The sequence below is a fragment of the Bubalus kerabau genome, chromosome 16 (assembly GCF_029407905.1).
Source record: "Bubalus kerabau isolate K-KA32 ecotype Philippines breed swamp buffalo chromosome 16, PCC_UOA_SB_1v2, whole genome shotgun sequence".
NCBI classification, from domain to species: domain Eukaryota; kingdom Metazoa; phylum Chordata; class Mammalia; order Artiodactyla; family Bovidae; genus Bubalus; species Bubalus kerabau.
Window position 1 is genome coordinate 73,147,863 of NC_073639.1, and position 25,623 is coordinate 73,173,485.

The 25,623-nt window shown below is 43.6% G+C and overlaps 1 protein-coding gene across 3 annotated transcripts in view; it reads left to right on the top strand.

Moving 5' to 3' along the window:
• The window catches only part of HORMAD2 (HORMA domain containing 2), a 67,378-nt gene extending 44,603 nt beyond the window's left edge, over window positions 1–22,775 (top strand). The window contains exon 11 of one of the 3 annotated variants that reach the window (XM_055549464.1): window positions 21,794–22,775. In XM_055549464.1, coding sequence (XP_055405439.1) covers window positions 21,794–21,898 — 105 coding nt within the window. In that variant the 3' untranslated portion in view covers window positions 21,899–22,775. Of the gene's footprint in view, window positions 1–7,266; window positions 7,417–20,328; window positions 21,404–21,793 lie in introns of those variants that run through there. The other 2 variants (XM_055549466.1, XM_055549463.1) reach the window with 2 other exon arrangements.
• Window positions 22,776–25,623: the final 2,848 nt, after the last annotated feature.

The window sequence follows — 25,623 nt, forward strand, 5'->3', positions numbered from 1 at the left end:
CAATATGTAATATAATTTGGGTTATATCATTAATTTGCAGTAGATTCTTTCATCTATATAATTCTACAACGAGCAGAGTTATGCAGTAAGTCATGATTGCTTTTCTTGCATAAATTTTTGCTTTTCCTGCACTTAATAATTGATCATTTGCTTAGCTTTTTCTCTACTTATTCCTAATTCAGTTCCAAACTTTCTGCAAATTATCTAGACCTGCACTGTCCAAAATGGTAGCTGCTCACCACATGTGGCTATTGAAATTTTAATTAAATAAGTTTAGCTACTCAGTCACCCACTTCAGTGCTCTGGCTAGTGACTACTGTGTTGGACAGTAGAAATGCAGAACATTCCATCGTCTCGGAAAGACCTGCTGACAGCGCTGCTCTAAGACGCCTCTCAGATATTCAGATACAGGAACTCCGTCCTCACTGAGAAGTTTCTCCTGGAGCTTTTCACCTTTGACCAAATCTGCACGACTGCTCTGCCTGGTGCCTGCCTCTCATGCTGAATCTCCCTTCCGTAGCTTCTGGGGAATTCTCTGCCTCTCCTGTGTTAGACCTTTTGTTTCCTGATTTGTTTTTCTCCTTTGTTTCTGTGGAGCCTGTCCTTTAATAACTTCCTTAGAGAGGGGTGATCGGTGATAAGTTTTTGAGATCCTTCAAGCCCTAAAAATATTATTTTACTGTTATATTTGTTTGTCCAGAAATAAAGATCTAGGAGGACAATTATTTTTCATGAGAATTCTGAGGCATTGTTCCTCAAAATATTATAGTTTCTGGTATTTCTGTTAAGAATTTCCAAGTCATTCTGATTTTGAGCTTTTGTCTATTATCTGTTTTGTTTTGTTTTTTTCCTGTCTGGAAGCTGCTTCCTCAGATTTCTGAAATTTTATTAATTATTTTAATTAATTATTTATGTTTGTCGCTCTGGCCAATTTGAGTCTGGTAACTTGGGTGCTCCTTCGGTTCTGGGAAATTCTCTTGAATTATTTCCTTGATGAAAATTATGCCTGCTCAAAACTCTCTACTCTTTCTTTGTGGCTCTCCTAGTATGCTATTCAGATAGCAGACCTCCTGTATACAGTTACTCTATTTTGAACAATCTTTCCTCTACCATTTCCGTGTCCCTGCGCCCTCATTTTGTGCTCTCGGGGCTAACTCTCAACATGTTACCAGATCCCGCTCTTCTGTCGAGTCTTTGTTTGTGCTATTGTGTCTCTGTTTCCAAGAGCCTTTTGTTGCTGTTCTCCGGGTGTTCCTCCTTACAGCGACGGCGCCTGCTCCTGTTCACGCTCACAGAATGGTCTCTTACCTCAGAGGACATTGATACTCTAGATGCAGTTCTTCCCTTGGCATGTCTTTGTTTCTTCTGTTTGTTTGCTGTTTCCCCCTCCACCCTTGTTCGCCTTCCCGACCTCTCTCCCCTCAGAGGCCAAAGACGGCTGGCAGTCCTTGGTTGGCTGCCCATGCTTAAAAGTGCAAGGACTAGAAAGCTCTGAGCTCGTGGGCCTTCACTGTAGAGTGGCACGATCAGGCCTCTGGGGGAATGCTCAACATCTGTATTTTTAAATGCTTCCTCTTGGTCACTTTTCTCAGTCTGTGTTGGTCATCGGTGTTTGGGAGCCAAACAGAGATGGAGGGCTGAGCCTCTGTATGTTCACTTAATCCCCGTTTCCGGCACCACAGCCCTGCCTCAGCTGTGATTGAGATCTCACTACCTTCTGCAACCTTATTCAGGGACTTTCCAGTTTTATGCCTGGGTGGGCAACTGTTTGGTTTTGCAAAGTTGAAGACGGGGTCTGAGGAATCCAACTGCTTCATAAATGTCTTTTACTAGGTCTTTAGTTAGCTGCAGGCTTCCCTCATAGCTCAGTTGGTAAAGAATCCACCTGCAATGCAGGAGACCCTGGTTCGATTCCTGGATAGGGAAGATCCACTGGAGAAGGGATAGGCCACCCACTCCAGTGTTCTTGAGCTTCCCTTGTGGTTCAGCTGGTAAAGAATCCATCTGCAATGTGGGAGACCTGGGTTTGATCCCTGGGTTGGGAAGATTCCCTGGAGAAGGGAAAGACTACCCACTCCAGTATTCTGGCCTGGAGAATTCCATGGACTGTATAGTCCATGAGGTCACAAAGAGTCAGACACGACTGAGCAACTTGCACTTTCTTTAGTTAGCTCCAGGTGGCTTGCCTGGAAAATTCCATGGACTAAGAGGCTTCTCAGAGCCTGGTAGGCTACAGTCCATGGGGTCGCAAAGAGTCGGACATGACTGAGCGACTTCACTTTACTTTAATTTTAGGTGGCGCTAGTGGTAAAGAACCCGCCTGCCAGTGCAAGAGACAGAAGGGATGCAGGTTTGATCCCTGGGTCAGGAAGATCCCCTGGAGGAGGGCATGGCAACTCATTCCAGTATTTTCGCCTGGAGAACCCCCATGGACAGAGGAGCCTGGCAGGCTACAGTCCATGGGATCTCAAAAAGTCGGACACCACTGAGCAACTAACACTTTCACTCCCCACCCTTCTCATTCCTTATTACAAAAGTACCTGATGCTGCAATTCTTTAGATCCTGTACATGTGGGTAGTTCTCAGTTAGCCCCACTGCTGGTTTAAGTTACCAGCGACATTAGTTACCTCTTATCTGTCTGCTTTCCAGCTTCCAAACTCTCATTGCTGTTGTTTTCTCTCTTATTCTTCCAGTCCTTTGGGGTTTCTACTCTTAAATCTCTTTACTGTCACTCTAGTGAGGTTTGGGGAGGAAACTAAATAAATATTGATGGCGTGTCAATGTACCATTTCACCCAGAAATCAGTAAATGTACTCCTCAAAAAAAAAATATCTCAAGAATTAATTTTTAGGACCAGCAATGCATTTTTTTCCTTTAAGCATTTTGGTTTGAAGAATAATGGTTTGGTCTAACTTGCTTTAGACAGGACTTCTCAGAATTGATGAAATATTGCTAAACAATTTTAACATTAAAAACACTTCATAATACTATAAAGCTACTTTAAAATCACATTTAAAGTATTTAAGTCTGAGTGGTCTTAAGAAGAGAATATTAGCTCATAGTCTCCGACTTGGAAATAAATATCTCAAATGTGTAGAAGGCCACTGAATATAATAATGATATTATCTGAAAATATTTTCATGTTTTAAATTTGTCACGCATACTCTGTCTTTTTGGAGCTTCTTGCCAGGACATCCATAGTCTCAATTTAGGGGAAAAGATATTAGTAAAAGATAGTTTGAAAGTCCACCAAGATACTTTCCTATTAACTTAGAAGAACACACAGAGATAAATTCTTCCACTTGGTTTTGGGAGCTTTGTGTCACAATCCTGACTCTGTTCAAAAGCAGGACTTTGACATTCTTGCAGTAGAAGGTGAGGAGGAAAATTTGGATGAAGCTGTCCAGACATTAGGTAGAAGAAAGCTTCACGTGATCCTGATCATCCTAGTTAACTGTGCTCTTTCCATACCCAGTCTTTCACGAGATGCTGTCCATTTACTGCGCCCCTTCTCACTCGCTCTTTGAATCAGAAAATGCACTTTCTCCCTCTTCTTCACCTTCCTTCACTTTTTCTAATAATGACTTTTCCAATAAGAGATCTCACAGTCTTTCCTCTTTTAGTTTTCATTCTTCTTGACCTGTTTTATGATGTTGACTGTATATTCTCTTTTAAATGTTCCTTCTTATTCCTGTGACATTACACTGTTCTCACTCTCTTCCACCCTCCTGAGCTGTCATCCATTTCTGTTACTTTTGTTCCTTCTCCCGCCTCTAACTGTGGGCAAACCCCAACCTGTCCAAGGTCCTGACTCCATACTCTTCGATGTCTACATACTTGACTCGGGAGGATTCATCCATTCTCAGGGTTTTGATCATCACATGTGTACTGTTGGCTCCCAAATGTCTCATCTTGTGCCCTGACCATGAGAACTGAACAGAGCTTCAGTTCTGTATCTTTAATCTTCTATTGGGCATTTCCACCTTGATGTCCCACTATCATGTCAAATCCAGAATGCTCATCTTTTTATTCCTCACTGCCCTCTCCTTCCCACACCCAAAAGAGCTTTCTTTGTCCAATTTCCCTGCCTCTCAGCATCATCTTCATCCTCTTAGGTACAGAATCTTGAGATCATTTATTTAGTCGGATATCAAAATTTCCCCAAGCTTTCCTTTTCCAGTCCGTTCTTACTGCCAGAACTTGAGTCCAGGCCTTCATCCCCTTGTACCTGAATTGCTGCCACAGCCTCCCAAGCTCTCCCACCGCCTCCTGCTCCGTCCCACATCTTCTTTAAATGCAACTCTCATCATATCACTTCCTTAATCAAAATATCTCATGATTCCCATTTCCTACTACATCAAGTCTAAACACCTCTACCTGGCTTTCAAGATGCTCACGATCCGCCTCCACGTTACCTGTCTTATTTCCCACTATTACCCAACCCCTTCCCCCTTCCTTGAGTCAGTTTTCTCACTGTCACGAGAACAAGCCAAGTTCGTTTCTGCCTCCATAACTTAACAAGTAATCTTCTCTAGCTTGGAATGCCTTTCTTCTTTCTATTGACCTAAATCATATCCACCTTGCAAGAGAGTTACCTGCGCTTGCTGTGCCCACTTCCCTTTCTCTTTTCTTTGCATGCCACGGTAATCAGGCCTTCATCCCCACTCCTCCTCCACTGCCCAAGACACAATTATTTTCCTATCATGAATCTGAATTCACACCTCTACCACCAGTTCCCATCTAATCCCATAGAAATTCTGGTTTTATCTCTTTCCATATTTGTAACTTCTTTCTCCATCAGTAAGAAACCTGGGCCCCATTATACTTAACATATTACTTACGGTATCCATCCCCTCGAGTGTAACCAAGCTCCCATCCTCGCCATCTTCCCCACACACGTATAGGTACCCATGTCACCCTGCTCAGGCTCTGACGCCCCAAGAGTCTCCCATACCTGTGAGCCATCCCCACTCCATTCAGCCTCTGACTGCTTGCGCCAGGCCTGTCCTCCATGGGGACACCCTCCTCACCCTGCCCAGGCCCTGATACCCCACCCCATGCATGACCCTCTCTGGCTTTGCTACACCCGACACTGGCATGAGGGCCGAACTGCTCATTGAGGAAGAACCACTAGGGTCAATATTTTATTTAGAGAAAGCTTTCCAATTCATTTCTGTTTCCTTTCTCCTAAAAAAGTACCTATTGTCAATATCAATCAGTCTGAAATACCACAGAAAGCAGTGGACAAAGAAACCGAATCATTTCTAAAAGAATATGCAACCCACATCAATGTAAAAACAAAACACCCAGCTTTTAAAAAAAGACATACTTCTTCACATTCTCCATCTCCTGCTCAAACAGTTTGGTATCACGGCCACAGCCTCAGAATCACTGTCAGGTGCCAGTGCTCTTGGTAAATTCATGAACTTTACATTTTTTGAAGATGGTGGTTTCTGATGCCTGAGGTGCAAAATTAACTTTATCTTTTAAAACTGAGAAATAAAAATATTTCGTCACCTTACTGTCATTCAGTTAGACCTCTGCAAGATCACCCTTGATAACCAGTTCACAGAGACGAAGCACTGACAAGGAGACAGAAAGTAGTCATCAAAGAGCCTGCAGACAGTCCCTGGAGACCACAGCTTTCCCAGGACAGAAATACCCAAGTCTGCCTCCAAATCCTTTAAAGACATAAACTAACCATTCCAAGAAGCAGCTTTCTCATTCCTACTCTTAATCCCAATTTTCTTTGTCTGAGAAAGGCAAATTTAGCCCTTCTTCTAAATCAAGATACAATATGACTGGACTTTTGTTTAATTCTAAGCCAAAACATTCCCAAACTCCCACTGCATTCTTGGGAAGCCCTGCATGCTGCTGAAGTGCTCCCTCGGCCCGTGTCTCATTCCTTCGGGGAGTCGGCTTGTTCCATCTGTGCCCACTCAGAGGCCATGGGAAGGGGGCGCAGCCTCCATGGGCACTCCCCCCAGGTGGGTCCAGATTAGCTCTATGGCCCACTCACAAGGAAGTGAACAAGGCTCCTCTGTGGGTGTCTGAGCACACGTTACCAAACTGCTGGTGACCTCATGAGCCAGAGAAAGCAGCTCTCACATTGTGGACTAAGCCTAAATATTCATACTACTTTATATTTATGTAGTGTCTTTTTTCCAAGGAGCTCCAACCTCTTTACAGACATTATGTCATTAATCCTCAAAGCATTGCTGTTTGGTCCATGGCAAATATGATCCCCCTCCCTTTTTTTTTTTTTTTTTTTACTGTGATGGAAACTTGCAAGTCAGTGATGGAACCCAGCCCCCTAGTTCTGAGTCTTTGCACCATACCGTGAAAATAACCAGATGAATAATTTTTCAAGCTTGTTCATGGCTTCTTGGGTGGGATTTGAGAGGATGTCTCCGTTTGTATGCTTTTCAGTGTTCAGCGCCACTGTTGCACTTATAAGAACACTACAGGTTTGCAGCTGAAATTTGAAGTGGAGGACTATTATTAAATATATAATTTCACTTATCACTCAGAGATCCTATATACTTCTCATACCTCAAGAGAAGGTAGATTTTTAAAAATTCATACACCAGTTTAGGGCACATTTCATCTATAGCAACCACATATTCACCAAAATCAGGCAAAATCAGTCAACTAGACACAATCAATTAATATTGAGTGATTAACATGTACCAGATACTCTGCCAAATGTTTTCAAATCCATGATCTTATTTTACATATATAATATTCCATGAGAACCTGTTAGATTAAGTCTTATGTGTATGGAAACACTCCGAGTGGGGCAAGAAAAAAAAAAAAGGCACTAATAGAAATATGGCCTCAGCTGCTATATCCCTTCCATCATCCCCCCAACACACACCCCCCAAAGAGCTCTATTAACTCCAATTCCCTTAGTGGAAATCCCCAGCGTAAATATTTCCACAAAAAGGGAAAATGTGGGTAAACTCTAAAAACCACTAGGAATTAGCTCAGTACCTACCCACCAAAAACAAAAAATACCCAGCCCCAACAACTTAAAAAAGATCAGTGCCTGCATATTCACCAATGAATGCAAAACACAGAGAACAGGACACAACTGTATCTAAGATGACAAATATTTGATTTCACTTGGCTAGATGCATCCTAACCAGGAATATTCGAACCAGGAACTATGAACCATGCTGGCATAACTTTAAATGTGCACAGAAACTTTTTCCACATTGTTGTTTTATTCTCTCATGTGACCCACTGTCATATGGTTTTTCAAGTGGGTAGATGTCTTTACCCTGCTGGATTTGACAATGGCCATGAAAGGAGACATGCTGAGGGGAATCAGGAAAACTCTTCTGAAACTTTCAACTTTGAATCATAAAACCTAAAAGCCTCAGAATGACAATGTATGTGCCAGACGCCCTGCAACAATAATACTATTCCACCCTGCTCTCTGGCCGACTTGATTTGAAATAGCCTTACATTTCTGAATAAATAATATTTGAGACCGAGCAGCCCTACCCCATCATGGAAAATCTTTATGCGTTGGAAAATATGCACACTATGCCATATTTTAGGTATATAATCTAGCCACATTCTGTAGCATAGCTACACTGCAGTTTATACTCAACAAACTTGCAGTTTTAAGAAAGCATATTCATATTTCTAAATATCTGATTTCTTCTTATCATAGAAAATATTAGCCCAAAGGAAAATCTTGTATCCCAAGTAAAAATTTAGTGATGGGGAAACTTAGGAAGTGGTCGCCCAAAAAGTGACGTTTGCCCTCATAGGGTTGCCATGCACGGTTATGTCGACTATGTTGCACAAGTCCAGGAGCTACCGAAGTCACGGGCAGCGATGTGAATGGCGCCCCCTGGAGGCGAGCAGCGCCTGGCAGCCTCGATTTTAATTAATTAGTAAAGCTTTTGAAAATGAGTGTTTTGTTTTGGTTCTGAGTCCAGTCGTAAGCTGCTGGGGGACTTATTATTAATCCCTATATTTTTGTGCGTGTGCAAGTTCTGAGTGCTTCCTCCCCATATTGGTTTTTAAAGGCTTCCCTACTGACTGAGCTTCAGCACGTGGGTCTGGCATTCTCCCACCTCTGGGTTTTCATGAGTCAGGGAAAAACGTGTGCTGTTTTGAGAAGACGCTCATCAGACATGCTCAAGCAGCCCTGGGCTGATTGATGAAGCCCCTCCCGCCGTTCTCTCTCTCCCTCTGTGTACTTACAGCATCCTGCTTGCATCTTGATTTAGCCCTCACTTCTCCTACCTGTGGGAGATGCTGGTTAGAGCTCATTGTCCCACGTCTGTGTTCCTCACTACCGTGCAACGCTCTGCTGCCTGAGCCTGCTGCATCATCCCCACCTGGACACCTGGGACCTGAATCTGGTACTCAGCCTGCTACCTGAGCCTCTGCTTGCCCGACCCTCATTCTTACCCTCCTACAGTCTGGCTCTCTCACTTCCTTTAGTCAGGAGGAAAACATGGGGTCTCCAGATGGGGAAGATGACTGATAACTGGAGGCAGCGGGAAGAAAGCGCACTTTCACGTGCTATGAGACCAGGCGTGACCCTGCAACGAGGTCGGTGACCTGGTCACAACCCTTCACTTCCTCAGCGGTCCAGGCCTGACCCAGCTCTAGTGAAACAACCTGAGGGGATGATACCGTGAACTTTTTTCTAGCAGTTTAAGTTTTTTAGCAGTGCGTGCGTGCTAAGTTGCTTCAGCCGTGTCCAGCTGTTAGCGACCCCATGGATTGTAGCCCATCAGGCTCCTCTGTCCATGGGATTTTCCAGGCAACAATACTGGAGTAGGTTGCCATGCCCTCCTCCAGGGGATCTTCACAACCCAGGGATTGAACCCGCATCTCCTGTGGCTCCTGCATTGGCAGGCAGGTTCTTTACCACTAGCGCCACCTGTACAGTTAATTTCAAAATGGAAACAGCACAGTTTCTGGGAAGTTGTCCAAGAAACTGGTGGAGGTTGCCTTCTAGACAGGGCCCTGAGTGGCAGGGAGAGGCTCACTGTGCACCTTTATTTTGCATTTTGAATTTCATACCCTGTGACTGTACTAGTTATTGCAAGAGATAAATAAAATCCAGAAAAAGGAATCAGGCAGTTAAATGACTAGATGTGAACTGAACTGATGCCATGCAAAGTTCCGTTAATTATAGGAAAGGACTCAAGTATATTAGCAAATGTAGGTCAGAAAGAGAGGTATGATTATTTTCATTTTCTGTTTAAAACTTGGAAAATGTTTCACTGCTGAAAAAGCAAAATACAACTTAAGGTTAGGTGGCTGTTCCTCATATAAAACCTGTCCACACCCTAAACACTCAACTACTACTTTTTAGTTTTGTTTTTTTTTCCCTTTGTTTCTTCAAGTGAACTCAGGGCCAGTTTAGAGTGAAAATCTGACTTCTCAGTGAAGGGATCTTTGCCATTCTGTCTCCACCTTGTATGCAAGAACTGTTTCGGGGGTGCCAGAGCTCCTAAGTGTTGTCAGCTTCGCCCTCTCTTTCCTGCCAGCAGGAGCAGGCAGTCATGACCCAGGGTCTGGACATCACACCGATAAGAGCTCTTCCACCTCAGACAGTCCTCACAGCAGAGTGGCCCTTTTCTGCCTGTTTTACGGGGCCCGTCTCTATAGAGTCATTTCTGTACTTACGGTTATACTCTATTTCTTTCAACACCTGCTGAAGCGCTTTTCAGAGACTCAGACTCAAGCAAATGACCTACATAGCGAGTCTATGAGAAGCGGGTATCATTTCCAATTCTGTATCTATTATCTGTTCATCTCATTTTTGAAGAATCAGCAAACCTATGTCAAGTTTAGCACATCTAATAACATCATCATGTCATCGCCTGTACATTTCCTCCTACATGCTGCAAACTGAAAACAACTGTTTCATTTTTATAATTACTTCAAGTATGTGCTTGAATGTGTTTATATGTGTTTTATATTTCTACTTTAGTTACCACAGAATTAATAGTTAATTACTCAGGCATGTGGAAGTAGGAAAGTAGCTGACATTTTTCTATTGAAAAGTATCTAATAATAGTTTAGAACATTTTGCAATTGTAAAAGGTAAACCACAAAATTTTTAAGGCTTTTAATGTTCTTTTATGACTTTCCCAGTTTATGAATTAAAATAATGTAGTAAAACTTTCATCACCTTGAAATAAAGGAAAACAAAGAGATAAAGATTGTTGATTATAAACATAGCAATTAATAAAATATATAGTTTTAACAGAATAAACAAATACTTCAAATTTTTAATGCAACTAATTATATTGGGTAGGCCAAAAAGTTTGGGCTTTTCTGTAAGATGTTTCAAAAAACTCAAATGAACTTTTTTGGTCAACCCAATACAATTTACACATGAATACATTCTCATAGATAATTTAACAAACACCAATAAAGATAGTCCTATCATTGACTTTGAATTTAAAACACACACAAGGTGTGCTGTCCAGCGTGGTGGCCAGGAGTTACATGTGGCTGTGAACCACTTGAAATGTGCTAACTTGGGTTGAAATGTGCTGTACGTGGAAAATACATACCAGATTGTAAAGACATAGTATAAAAAATGCAAAATATCTCAATTTTATATTGATTACATATTGAAATAATATTTTTATATACTGGATCAAATAATTATTAAAATTTAATTTCATCTGTTTCCTTTTACTTTTTACAGTGTACCTACTAGAAAATTTTATATGTGGCTTGTAATGGTGTCTTGCATCTATTTCTACTGAATAGCACTATATGCACATATAGGAATGTATGCATATATGGTATATATACATACACATATATACATATATGCATATACTTATGGATATTTTAAAAGCATAAGTGGGATAATGGCATCTTTTCCTGAAACTTGCTTTCTTCACTTAACGTATGTCTTAGAGATTTTTCCTTGTTAGTATATTTAGAAAACCCTATAAGTGGAATCATACACTAGTTGTCCTTTTGTGACTGGCTTATTTCACTTAGCATAATGTCTTCAAGGTTCATCCATGTTGTAGCATGTGTCAGAATTTCCATCCTTTTTAAGACTAAACAATATTCCATTGTATGTATACACTGCATTTTGTTTACCCATTCATCCATCTCTGGACATTGAGATTGCATCCGCTTTTTGGCTATTGTGAATTATGCGGCCATTAACATGAGTGTAGAAATATCTGTTCAAGTTCACACTTTGAGTTCTTTTGGGCGTACACCTAGAAGTGGAATTGTTGGGACCATATGGTAATCACCCTTTTGACTACATGAGGAGCGCATACTGTTTTCCATAGCAGCTGCACCACATCACATTCCCAGCAGCAGTGCATAAGGGCTCCCATTTCTGCACGTCGTCCCCGGTACTTGCTATTTTCTTATTTCTTACTAATAGCCGTCCTAATGAGTATGAAGTGATATTTCACTGTAGTTTTGATTTGCATTCCCTAATGATTAGTGATGTTGAGAATCTTTTTCATTTGCTTTTGTGCCACTTGTATATTTTCTTTTTTGCCGGCTTTTTAATCAGATTGTTTTGTTGCAATTGTAGTTTTTTATATATTCTGGATGTTAATATCTTACAAGATACGACTTGCAAATATTTCCTCTTATTCCATGGGTTGTCTCGTCCATCTCTTGGTAGTGTTCTCTGGTGCACAAAAGTTTTTAATTGTAATGAAGTTAAATTTATCTGTTTTTTCTTTTGTTGCTTGTGTTTTTGGTGTCATGTCCAGGAAAGTCTTGCCCAGTCCAATGTCACGAGACTTCCCCCTTCATTTTCCTCTGTGGGTTTTATGGTTTTAGCTCTTATGTTTAGGTCTTCAGTTCACTTTGAGTTGATATTTGTATGTGGTACAAAGGTCCAACTTCATTATTTTGCACATGGATATCCAGGTCTACCAACATCATTTCTTGAAAAGACTTTCCTTTCCCCACTGGGCATCCCCTCTGTCAAAAATCAATCTCCATTGGGCATCCCCTCTGGACATCCTTGTCAAAAATCATTTGACTATATATGTGAGGGTTTATTTCTGGACTCTATTCTGTGTCTTGGTCTGTATGTCTGTCTTTGGGCCAATACAACATTTCGATCACTGTAGCTTTGTAGTTGTTTTGAAATCAAAAGTGTGAGGCCTATACCTTTGTTCTTCTTTTTCAAGGTTGTTTTGGCAATTCAGAGTCCCTTGAGATTTCATATGATTTCTAGAATGAAGTTTTCTATTTCTGAGAAAAAAAAAAAGTCACTAGGATTTTGACAGGGATTATATTGAATCTGTAGATTGCTTTGGGTAGTATTGACAGCTTAATGACATTAGGTCTTCCAATTTAGGAACACAGGATAACTTTCCATGGTTTTACCATTTTATATCTTGCTTAAAAAGGTCTTTGCAGGAACTCCCCTGGTGGTCCAGTGGCTGAGACTCTGCGCCCCCTAAGGGGCCCAGGTTCAATCCCCCATTAGGGAACTAGATCCCACATGCTACAACTAAGACCCGGCATGGCCAAGTAAATAAACATTTTTTTAAAAGGTCTCTGCAATGCTAAAGCTATAAACGTGTTTTTCCATATTTTCTTCTAAGTTCTTCTATTGATACATTTTCTTCTAATAAACTAATTTTAGTTTTTACGTTTGGCTCCCTAAGCTCGCTGGATTTTGTTTTTCCTGGTGTGAGAGAGTCTTCCCATTGTGTTGGTGTTGAATTGCTACCCTTCCCCTGCTAATCTGAATGCTGCTTGTATCATAAATTAAAACCCTAGGTAGTTTGTTTTTAGCCTTGCTATTGTATTTTACTGTTTTGATTCATATGTCTATTCTTATTGCCATTGTGTTTTAATTATTCTATGTTTGCAGCCTGGAAAACCAACTCTTTCCCCCACCTCATAGTTCTTCTTTTTTAGTATTTTAAAGATTTTTCTGTATATTTTCACTTCTAGACAACCATTAGAATCATCTTCAGTTCCAAAAGACATTAATGGGATATTGATTGGGGTTGCATTGATTTGATAAAGTAATCTTGGAAAATTGTGACTTTTTTACAATAATGGGTCTTTGCGTTTTTGAGGAAATTTTATTTTCTAACTTCACTACTGTCACCACAGTCCCTAGGAAACTTGTCTGTTTGGGTCGGTCGCAGATTTGTCTGTTTGGGTCGGTCGCAGACTTGTCTGTTTGGGTCGGTCACAGACTTGTCTGTTTGGGTTGGTTGCAGATTGTGACGCAGTTCTGTGCAGGAGAGCTTCAGTGACGGTGGCAGTGTTCTGTATCTGTGGTGTCTGATACGTGGTTATTCTGCACTTGAATTGAGCACCCACAGGTGGCTTCTGAACACTTGAAATGTGACTAAGGCAACTGAGGAACTGAATTCTAAATTTTAATTAATTTTGGCTAAATTTAAGTGGTCACGCATGGCTAATGGCTGCCATATTGACAGTGCCGCTTTAGGATGTGTGAATAACTATGTAATTGAATACTTTTGTAAGTAGTTCAGATAGATAGCAAAAGACACTATGTAAAGCATCCCATGGAGTCTAAAAATCATATTAATACAAATTCATTCCTAAAGAACTTAAACCCTGTTATAGGTAAAGGACAAATTGTTTATAAATATTAATGCTGTCAGGAAAACATACTTACAAAAAATGTGCTGTGGGTATTTGCTCAAGAAAGAAAATTCTCATCAGATTAAAGAAACAGGAAAGACTTTGTGAATGAAATACTTTTAGAGATTGACCTTGAAAGAATTACTTAAAACCTAAGAGAGTAAGTATTAATAACAGAAGATTTCTGTCTTCTGAAATGTGGAAGAAATAGAGAAGAGGGGAGAGAATGAGGTGTTTAGGGGGAATAACTGTGTTATATTCCTAGGGCTGCTGTAACAAAGGACTACAAATCTTGTGGCTTAAAACATCAGAAATGTATTCTCTCACTAGAGGCCAGAAATCCCAAACTCAGTCACTGGGCCGAAAGCAATCCATACTCCTCTAAATGATCTAGGGGAGAATTGGTTCTCCGCTTTCTCCAGCTGCTGGTGGCCCTGGCATTCTTTGGCTTATGGCCACATCACTCCAGTTTCTCCCTCAGGGGTCACACGGTCTCTTCCTCCTCTGTCAGTGTTCCAGTCTCCCTCTTCTTCCCTCTCATAAGGATACACATGCTGATGGGTAGGGTCACCTGGATAATCCAGGATAACCTCTTCATCTCAAGACCCTCAGGCATACCTGCAGAGACTGCCCCCCTGCCATGCCTTTTTTGCCATATAAGGTATTGTTCACAGGCTCCAGGGACTAGGACATGGACATCTTTTGGTGGCCCTTCTCAGCCTACCACAAGGATCCAGTCTGGCTGGAGTAGGAATGACGACAGCCACCAGGCGCTGAAGGACTTGCACGTGGGAGATGGACCAGGCGCTCCATCTGTGCTGTTTCACGTACTCATTGCAAGAGAGCTGTGTAGGCATTAGGAAATGAGAGAGGAGTCTAGGGTGACTGTGTTTTCCACCTTTGATGACTGGGAAATGGTGATTAACAGAAATTGAAAAGTCAGGAGGAAAAATTGGTTCCAAAGGAAGATTGATGAACTCAGCTTTGGCTTTTCATTTGAGGTCCCAGCAGGCTGTGCCCAACAATGGTCAGCCTCAGACAGAAACCGAGGAGCCCTACCCAGAGTTCTGATGGCTGGGTTCTCCTACCTTTGTTTCCCCTTTGGGTTGAAAGCAGATGATAAAAAGTACTGAATTTGAAGTCAGGAGACCTGTGTTCAAGACTTCCACTTACTAAATGTGTGAAGTGGACAAGTCATTTCATTTCTCTGAGCTTCAGTTTTTACATCTGTAAGAGAGGAATAAAAAGCCCCTCTCTGTCCTCACATAGTTGTCGCAAGGAATAAATGAGATAGCATTTGTGATGTTTTTAGCAAGTCTATTGTAAGCATTCAAATGGTTGTAAAAAGAAGAGCAAAATGTTTAATATGTCAAAGTCACATTTTTTCATTTGAAGGTGCTGTATCTTAAAGTTACCTGGATCCTAAGCAGTAACTATTAGTTTTGAAATCCCATCAGTGGCTCCTTTCCACTCTCCATGCTTACACCATGTAAGTGTCTTCAGTGCCACCCAAGACAGTTGACTCCCTTGCTAAACAGACGACCTGAACTCTACTTCATAGAACTGACTAAGCCCAGCAGGAGCGAATCATTCAACCTCCTGCCCCCCTGTTTAAAGAGGTACCTGTACCTACAGCCACTTCAACCACCGTCCTGCCGGAGCTCGGGTAACGGCCTTTCTTTGATGTGAAGTGAATACACCCTCCCTGTGCTCCTGACATGGTGCCCTCCCTCCTCCTGGGCTCCAGATCACCCAGCCGGGGCCCTGGGGGACATCTGCATTTGGAGAGCTCACCTCCAACACAGAATCTTGGAACCAGAGTCAGTTACTTCTCTGCCCACCCTCCCAAGCTTGCTTCTACCACCCACCCCCTCAGCTTCCTCTATTTCCCATCTTGATTAGTGGCATCATTGATGATTTTTGTCATTTTGTTTTACTCCTTTCTTTCCTTTGCCATCTCTGTGCCCATCACAATGAATGGCAAGGATGTGTCAGGGTCCAGGTTCAGACCCTCACTCTCTCTCTCCTCTGCCCTCTGCCCCCATTGCCCACCCCGGTCTAGCCTCACTGTGGCCCTTGTTCTCCCTTGGATCAGTTCTCCTGAAGTAACCTTCCTGCTCCTCGTCTCACTGCCCCCGGCTCACCCCTTACACTGCAGCCATCAGGACCTTTCCACAACACACCTGCTCTAGGGCTCTTTGGAGGCACTCCACGACAGCACAGAAAGTCCAAACTTGGGAGAACGACATTGCCTGGCCCAGCCCACCACCCTATGCCCTTTCTGTTAGTCCCGCCGAACAATTCCCAGTCCTCCAGGGGCATTCTGCTTTCTATCCCATCCCTGTGCTGCTTTTGTCTAGAATGTTCTCTCTAATGCCATCTGCCTGGTGAATGTCTGCTCATCTTGCCATTCTTAGTTCAGGTTTTACATGCTCTCTGAAGCCTTGCCAGGCCTCCCCAGGAAGAGCTGATAAGATCTTTTTGGAACCTTCACCGTGCCCTACACAGGACTCGATCATTTCATCTGTAGCCAGTTTGTTTCCCCACCATAATCTCTTGGAGGACATGAAGTATGTCTTGATCAGCTTTGTGTCTTTCGTGCTTAGCACAATATCTGACACAGAGAAGATGCTCCAAATATTGGCTGAGTAAATGAATTCATTATGGAACTTTTAAAGCCACATGATGCATTAGAAAATGTACAGGAAGGAAGAACTGATAGAATAAACTTTTTAGAGATTAATGGAAATATGTGATTTCTAAGGAGACTACATATTTACTTCCCAAATAGAGATAAACGTGGTCCAGAACCCTAAGTCAGTGAGCAAACTCTTCATAAATCCCAGGAAAATGCGAGACACTTCCCAACACATCAGAGAGCTCACAGCTCCACCGGAGCTGGAGGTCAGCATTCCCTTTAAGAATTTGGTTTCTTAACCACTCATTCATCACAATGTTAACAACAAGCTCCATTCATGCTAATAGCATTTATTGGATAATCACCGTTGATCCACCTTTCACTGTGCAAAAAAGATACATTTAACATCCTGGCTATATAACTTAGTTATAAGAGAGCAAACCCTCTCTGAACCATAAATGTCCTTGATCTGGAAACTTCTAAGTCCAGAGATTCCATACTTCACACTTGATTTTATACACACACACACACACACACACACACACACACACACACATCTATGCTGGCAAGGACTGACTTTCTAAACAGAGAACATTCTGCCAGATCTGGCCTGGCAGATGGTTGTGAAGTAATAAACAGAATTTTCTGCACCGTCACCCCAGGCACAAAAAGTTCTCACGGTATTTCCTGGTTGTCTGGGGCTGCCCCCCGGCTCTGTTCCCCAGACAGATCAACCTCCTAATGCAAAGCACGGTGCCCTGACTGCTCTTTCTGTATTGATACTTATCTGTCTTCTTCCCGAAGCCTGTGAGAAGACCATTTGATAAGTTAATTTACACTAATATCATACTGAGTAATAATTACAGGGGAATTTGCATTTTTAACAGGAGAGTGTTGATATGTAACGCCTCACCCTAAGAGCCAATCTAATAAAGGGACATTTCTCACTGTTGCATGCCCCTTCCGTGTCTTTTCACACCTTAGTGCTTTAAACATGCTGAATGAACCTTCCACCTAGAGTGACCTCGCTTACGCACTTTCCGCATCTCCAGTGCAGTGAACCCATACTTTAAGACCCATCTCAGTGTTTCTCTTATGCTTAGGGGCCTTCTCTAAATTCCCCAGGTTGAGCTGGTCACTCCCTCTTGACTTTTTATAAAACTTTGCATACTTGCTGTCTCAATGTCTTTAACTTTTTATGCATTCTTCAACTGACTTCAAGGTGACGTCTGCCCCCCAAACTCCAATGCAGCTAGTAACTTCCCTGTCTAAATCAAGTAGGCATATTTCAGTCCTTATCATCCTTGACTTCTCAGCAACCCCTGACACTACAGGGGAAAAAAAGCCTTCATCACTAATTTTTTATCTAGTCCCTCTTCTTAAACCTCTATTCCCTTGGCTTTCTTTGTAGGACAATCTAGACTTCTCTGTCTCTTTCTCCCCCTTCTTTGTTGGCTCTCTTTCACCTAATCTCTAAGTGCTGGAGTTCCTTATGGCTGTATCCTGGCCTCCTTTTCCTTCTCACGCTCTGATCTCTCAATAAGCAAACTCTTCCACACCCACGGCATTAATTAGCCTCCATATGCTGATGACTGTCACATTTACATGTCCAACCCAGACTTCCATCCCGAGTTCCAGTCCATACATAGCTGCTGATCCCCTATGTCTACTTGGGGTTTCTCAAGTACTCCAAACACAGCAGGTTCAAAACCTTCATTGTTCTCTGCCTGAGAGAAGAGTCCCTCCATCCCTGAAGTTAGCTGAACCAGAAACGGGGAGTCAATGTTGACCTCCCCACCTCTCCTTTACCACTGTGTCCAGTGGATCATCCTACCGACTCTACCTTCTCAATACTTCTCTCACAGTTGGCGTCTCTCCGGCATTGGTGCCCAGGTTATCACCCGACTGCTCCAGCAGCGTGCCTCACCGCCCTGCATCCACTCGGCGCCTCCACACGCCTTTCTATACAGCAGGCAGTGTTGTTTGAGGATAGATTCATTCATTCATTCATAGAAAAAAAATGTATTCAGACCCTACTATATGCTAGTTGTGACCAAGACAGGCAAGTGCCTAATCTCCTGGGACTCAATTAACAGCATATGATTGGGGTACCTAACTTAATAGGAATAGGGTAGGGAAAGCTTTTTGAGGAAATAATGTTTCATCTGAAGAATGAGTAGGAATTAATTAGGCCAAAAGAGGACTGGTGGAGGAGAAAGAGCTTGTTGAACAGATGAAACATCGTGTGCAGACGTCCAGAATCAGGACAAAGCTTTTGGCTTAATAATTTCCTATGGCATCTCACCACTTTTAGGCAAAGTCCAGAGTCCCTACCTTGGCTTTTCATATACCATCGGTGGTTCTGGGAAAAAGAGGGGCCACAGAGGGGCTCTAAGACCCTGACGGCAGCTCTGCACTCATTCCTTAGGAAAATGCTCCTCCCCCCAACTCACACATACACACACACACACACACACACGCATCCACTGTGATGGGCCATTTGCCATTCGTGGGGGCTGAGAAAACTGAGCGGGCAGAGAGTGAGAGACAGAGTAGAGGAGATGCAGCGGATACTGCTGGACACAGCCAGGCCCTGGCAGGTGGCGACTCGAACTGGGGATGTCCAGGGGGTAGCAGCCCCCACAGATGGCAAACGGCCCATCACAGCGGATGCGTATGTGAGTTGGGGGCAGGAGCATTTTCCTAAGGAATGAGTGCAGAGCTGCTGTCAGGGTCTTAGAGCCCCTCTGTGGCCCCTCCCTGGAGAAGGCAATGGCCCCCACTCCAGTATTCTTGCCTGGAAAATCCCATGGGCGGAGGAGCCTGGTAGGCTGCAGTCCATGGGGTCGCAACCAGTCGGACACGACTGAGTGACTTCACTTTGACTTTTCACTTTGATGCATTGGAGAAGGAAATGACAACCCACCCCAGTATTCTTGCCTGGAGAATCCCGGGACGGGGGAGCCTGGCGGGCTGCCGTCTATGGGGTCGCACAGAGTCGGACACGACTGAAGCGGCTTCTCGGCGGCAGCAGCAGTGGCCCCTCCCTTTCCCAGAGCCACCGATGCTGTACCAGAAGCCAAGGTGGGCACTCGGGACTTTGCCTAAAAGTGGGGAGATGCCATAGGAAATCGTGAAGCCGAAAAGTAACATGGCCGGATTGTAAAATCTACAGGGCAAGGGTTTTTATCTCGTTTGTTCACTAATGTGCCCCAAGCACCCAGAACAATACCACGCACAGAGCTGGCATTCCATTAGTAATTGCTGAATGAATGAATGAATGTCTATTATGTTGTACTGCCTTATTTTGCAATCATGTGCTTAATGTCTCTCCCTTACAAGATTCAATCCTTGAAAACAACTGTGTCTTATGCACTCTTGCATTACCAGAGACACGGTATTAGTGCCAGCACCCGGTGACAGAGCAGGAGCAGAGTGTGGGAGCAGACACCAGAGGCCAGGTCCAGAGTGGGGCGAGTAGGGGCCATGTGAGAACTGCAATTGGCCAAGGAAGGCTAGAGCAAGATGGAGCTGCAGAGATGGGCCAGGGCCATAGAGAGTGTGGGCTTTGTCTTGAGAACAGTGGGAAGTCACTAACCTGGGTGATGAATCAGGAGAGCCATGTAGTCGGATTTAACCAGAGACTACTTAGGCTCCGGAGTGGGAGAGTGGATTGGAGAGGCAGGAAGAGTGGGAGTCTGAGATCCAGGAGTTGGGAGAGATGATACTGGCCTATGGCAAACCGGAGGCAGGGCAAGAGAGAAAAATGGATGGATCTGAAAGATATTAAGGAGGTAGGCTCAACTGGAATTAGTGATTAGTTAGACTTCAGGGTGAGGATGATGGAGTAGCCGTGGATGAATCCCAGGTTTTCAACTTGGACACCTCCAGTGGAATGCTTGCCTGGGTGGCTTTGGCACCAACGATGCAAACTCAGCGAGCTGGAGCACACCTGAAAAACGTTTCTCAAATGTTGCCTTGTATGGATAAATTTGTGGGTTTGTATAGTTCAGAACACGGACTACTTATCGATGTTAGGAAGCATCCCGACTGATCACATGCTTGCTTTTGAACCCACTAGTTTCCTATGAACCACTGGACTTCCCAGACCGCGCTAGCTGCCTTGTATACATTATGAAGATGTTTCAGTGAACTCGCTGCAATGAAAGTAAAGCCCTGAAGCTTGTAATAGAACTCTGGTTGACTCGAGCAAAGAAGAAAAAGAGAACAAAACTATCAAACCAGCAAGCCAACTTGGACACCCATCTTCTCTTCTTCCCAGTGTAACCTGACTTGACAGAAGTGGGGATGATTTCATTTGAATGGAAAGCATGCCCACGCAGCATTTTTAGAAAAGCTAGATTTTACCAAGTACTTTTTCTTACAGCTACACTGAAACAAATTCACCTCCCAGATAAAGAAGTCATTTTTTGTGCTTTGGGTTTTTATGTTGCTATTTTCTTACCTTTAGGGCAGACCTTTCAAGCTTTTGTATATCTAAGCAAACCAGTTACTTGATGAGCAGCTCTACTTGTTTTCTCAGAGTTTTACTGTTCCATATAGCCAGTGTCTTGGTTTAAGCCAAAGGGAATTTGTGGTTTCTGAGATCAGAAATTCAACTACTTTCTAAAATGCAAAACTGGTGATGAAATTAGGTGTTTGTAGAACCAATCTTTGGTTCTAAATGATACTTAGCTGCTTTACTGATACTTCCATTATTTTGTAGTAAAAGCATGTCAACAATAATAACCTGTACCTATAACAAAAGAAAAGAATAATGTTGGAACTTCTACTAGATATTCTGACAAGTCTTGCTTAAAAATATGTATCTTATTCCATTTTCCTCCAAAGAAAGGACAGAGAACATGGAAAAACCTTTCCTCCCATCTAGTGGCTGGAAAATATAAAAATGTCCTCCATGCTGGTCTTGGAATTCCAGGCATTAGGGATTGTCTGACATTGAGTTGTTCGCTCGGTTAAGCAAAAATAAATTCTAAAATCTTTACCAAAGCTGAGCCCAGTGGAGAAATATATATCCATGATGATTCACTAACTGAATTCTCTTTAGTCAGTAACATAATTCTCATCAAGCAGAAAGAAGGTCATGGTCCCACCTTGTTAATCTGAACCTATAGTTAAAAAAAGGTAAGACTGTATGATTCTGCTCACTGAAAAGGTGACTTGAATTATATTTGCCTCTAAAGCTATATCAGTGCCCTAGATCTCTCCTGACCCTTAATGGCTCCTTGTTGGCCCCACCTCTTGACAGCGCTTTTTCTCAAGAGCTGGATGTGCTGAATTCACTAAAGAGAGCCAAGAAACTGTCCCTGAACCTGGCTGCCTCCAGGGGCCTCAGCTCCTGAAAGCTGGAATGCCAGGCTCCGCTCCTGGCAGCTGGGCCTCCGAGCAGGGCTAGCCCAGCCCGCAGGAAGGCAGGTTTGGATCCGTTATGCTGCTCAGGGGATTAACGCTTGGTCTGTGTTGTGTGCCTTGAGCAGATATCAGAATCTCTGCTGAACTGTGCCTCTCTCTGGTGATTCTCACAGATTCAAAAGATGAATTTCATGTGCAGTCAGCAAAGTTCTGAGAGATCCAGAAAGAAGAGGAAGGTCAGCGAACCAGTGAAAGTCTTCATCCCTGACAGAAAGTGAAACTTGGCTGCCTTTGCTACTTTTATTCTAAAATAAGTTCATTTTGCAACAAGTGTGCATGAAATGTTTTAGTAGGAAAGTAAGTTTCTATCACCAAAGCCCTTTACTAAATGTGTTGCTCAACTTTCTGTGTTAATTCACTAAGTGCTGAATGACCGGGTAGGACATGGGTTCACTTGGCCACAAGGAAACGAGGTCACCAGGACTGCTTGGGGCCAGCATTACTTTGAGGTGGAGTTGGAGATGAGACACCCTTTATAGCTGGAAAAGAACCACAGCAGCTCTTTGGAAGAGAAACAAACTGTCCTTCTCAAAGGAAAGAGGATTTTCTTTGCATAATTCAACTCCCCAGGTACTCAGACAACCGCAGAAGGTTTTAACTTGTTGTAACCTGTGTGCTGGAATCCCTCTGCAGTTCATTAGAATTCCCACAGAATCGCATAGCATGTGTGAGGCGGTGCTGATCCAGGTGTGATTTCTGGGTTAACTTCAATCACGAGGTTAATCAGCTAAGTGTAGTCTCCCTGTAGAGTTCCCCAAAGCCAGCCCTGCACCCTCTTCTGCAGGCCAGCCCGAGATGGGGACAGGCTGCAATGCAGGAGCCTGGTCCCCTTCCGAGAGCCCCTGTGACACACTCCCCCCACCCCAAACTTCAGCTCATCGGTCTGTAACCTGCAGATAATACCCCCAGTCCTCCCGTCATTCTGGAAGAATTCTGATAGACTTAACGATTAGCATCAGATGAATAATAAATGTCAGTGTTATTTGAATTATTTATATACCATGAAATTTAATAACTTAATTTAAATGGATAAGACCAACAAGTTAAATGTAAGTATGTGTGCTTTCTGGTTAAATAAAATCAAAACACAAGGTATTTTTTGGCTCATCTAGTTTTCTTCATTCAGATCAGTGTAGTAAGGATATCAGAACCTGGAGTGCTTGTTGAAAAGCAGACTCCTAGGCCTGCCTCATTTCTATTCATCAGAACCCCAGGGGGCCCCTCTGGAGAGCTCCCTGGGTTCTGATGCACTTGAAAGACTCAGAACCCAGGACAGACCTCTGATCTGGGCTGAGTGGAGACCCTCAGGGGCCAGACGTGCACTCAGCCAGCGACAGCCTGTGGTTGTCACACTCCCCTTCAGGAGGCTCTCCAACTTCCGATTGCCCACAGGCAGCCCCCCAACTGGGGTCCTGAGTTGGGCTGTGGCCCCGAGGCCTGCCAGGGAGGAGCGAGTTCCCTTCCCCCAGCACGTGGAGTGTCCTCCCATGAGCTCGCCCTGCCGCTAGGAGGAGGAGGAGGGGGAAGGTACGGGCTTATTACATCCTTGATAGAGCTGGAGCCTGAGTCACTGTAACTTCTCTTAAGAGAATCCTATGAAGAGATTAGCTGTCTAGTAGAGGGATTAGGTTTGTTGTGTGTCTCCAGAGCGCAGAGCGTAGACCAGACTGGCAAAGGCTATAGGAGGCCACTCGCGCTCAGTGCCAGGAAGAGCAGAACTCCACAGGCTGGCAAACTCCGACAGGGCAGACCCTGTGAGGCCGAGAGCCTGCCACGGAGCCTCAGGTGTCTGAACACCAAGCAGCTTCGTCAGGACCCCAGGGGGCTCTGACTCTCAGAGCAGACGAGTTATAGGCAGCAATTAGTCAATCTGGATTTCAGAGAGAACCATTTTGTTTAAAAGAGGAGTTTAGCTCTCAGTCTATAATTTTCATAAACTTAGCCTAAGGTGGGAGATCCTTTAAGTCAAAGTCTAGAGCCTGAATCTGTCTAGATGGTCTTTTAGTGCTTTTATTGTCTCTATTAACACCCCTCTCCTGCAGTGGATGCCAACAGGCGGGATGTGTGTGTCTGATGGAAAGAGGGAGAGAGACAGAGAGAGAGTGTGTGTGTCTGTGTCTCAGCAGCAGAGAGAAGGTGCTGGACCCATGCCCTGGCTGGGCACATCAAGGAGGCGTGTTGTCAAGAGGATCCGAGAACCATGAAGACGTGAACTCGCTGATTTGACATAGCAGAGCTCAGATGTTCAGTCAGCTATCAAGATGGGAGGGTGTTCAATTCTATTTGCTGGATAATTTGTTGGGATGGGGAGAGGAAAAATTTTTTTAAAAACCCTTTTTGTAGCTTATTCATTTCTGTCCTTAATAATAACGGAATGAATAACCACAAGTTCATCAGAAGCTAGAAGTTCGGTGAAAAGAAGGACAACTCAGACCCCAGCTGGGGAGCCTAAACCGCAGCGCTCTCGCCATTCCCTCACCCCAACAGCGCTGGCGCTTGCAAAGATCTGCTGCAGGTCGCCTGGAAACTGGGATGTCGTTAAACTGAAATCTATGCAGGGGAAATTTGACTTGGGCTGCCTGCGGTTTTTCTGTCTTTACAGAAAATTGGTCTAGCTGGAAAGAGGGTTGGTGTAGCTCACGACTGCCACCAGCCTTTGAAGTCAGGCACCAACGCCACACCTTTTCCCTTCTCAAAGGTCCCTCTGGCGTCAGGGTGCTTTCTTCTCCAGCTCACCTCTACCAGGAAGAGACTAGAAAGATTCACCAGTGTCAAAGTGACCTTCACACAGGTTCAGAGTTGTGTATGTTTTGTTCTTTTACTTTTAATGGGAGGATAATTGCTTTACAGTGCTGCGTTGGTTTCTGCCATACACCAATGTGGATCAGCCACAGGCATACATATGTTCCCGCCCTCTTGAACCTCCCTCCCACCCCATCCCACCCCTCTAGCTTGCCACAGAGCACCAGGTTGAGCTCCCTCTGTTAAGCAGCAACTTCCCACTAGGTGTCTATTTTCCACATGGTAATGTATATATTTCAGTGCTACTCTCTCAATTCATCCCACCTTCTTTTGTCCCTGCTGTGTCCATAAGTCTGTTCTCTATGTCTGAATCTCTATTCCTGCCCTGCAAATAGGTTTATCAGTACCATCTTTCTAGATTCCACATATACGTGTTAATATATAATACACAATTCTTTTAAAAAAAAAACACTAATAGAGCCAGTTCTCAGGGTGTCTTAACATTGTTAGTTCATGGTTTCAAACCCAGTAGTACTGGATCTTTAGAGATTCCCAGTAAGTTTCCGGGTTTATAGTAAAAATAATTCTCAGTGGTGGTGACCCTCAGTCAGAAGGAAGACCCAGATGATAAAATGAGACCCGCACTGTACTCGTAAAAGTCAAGGCAACGAGCAGCCCTGCCTCGGCATGGTCCGAGATTCTGGACAAACGAGGAGATGCCTCTGTTTGTTCCAAATGTATCCTCTTCAGAAATTATTAGCGCATATATATGTGTGTTTTTTAAAGGTAATATTTTCAATGTGGTTGTGTGTTTGTGTAACGAGGCCCTGGCTGAGACTTGCTATGTAGTTTGCAGCTTCCGTTAGGATGAGGGCCTTAATTAGTGGGCTCTTTGGTTAGGCAATGGTAAAGCCAAAATCCTACCCAGAAATGGAAAGACCTGAGGTGCTAATCGACTCACATCACTTCCCCTGGGTGACTCCATCTCTACAAACAAGGAGTGTCAAAGTCGTTGAGACTAACTCTTGGAGGTGGCGGACTCACGGTTACCAGTAGCCGACTGCAGGGGAGGCAGAGGGTCTACTGACCCCTACAACCCAGCCGGAAGTTGGACATGAGATCTGCTCAATAGGACCCCCTTGGGGACAAGCCTCCCTAAACACTTTATCCAGTCCTAACTGCGCCACGAGGTTCAGCTGTG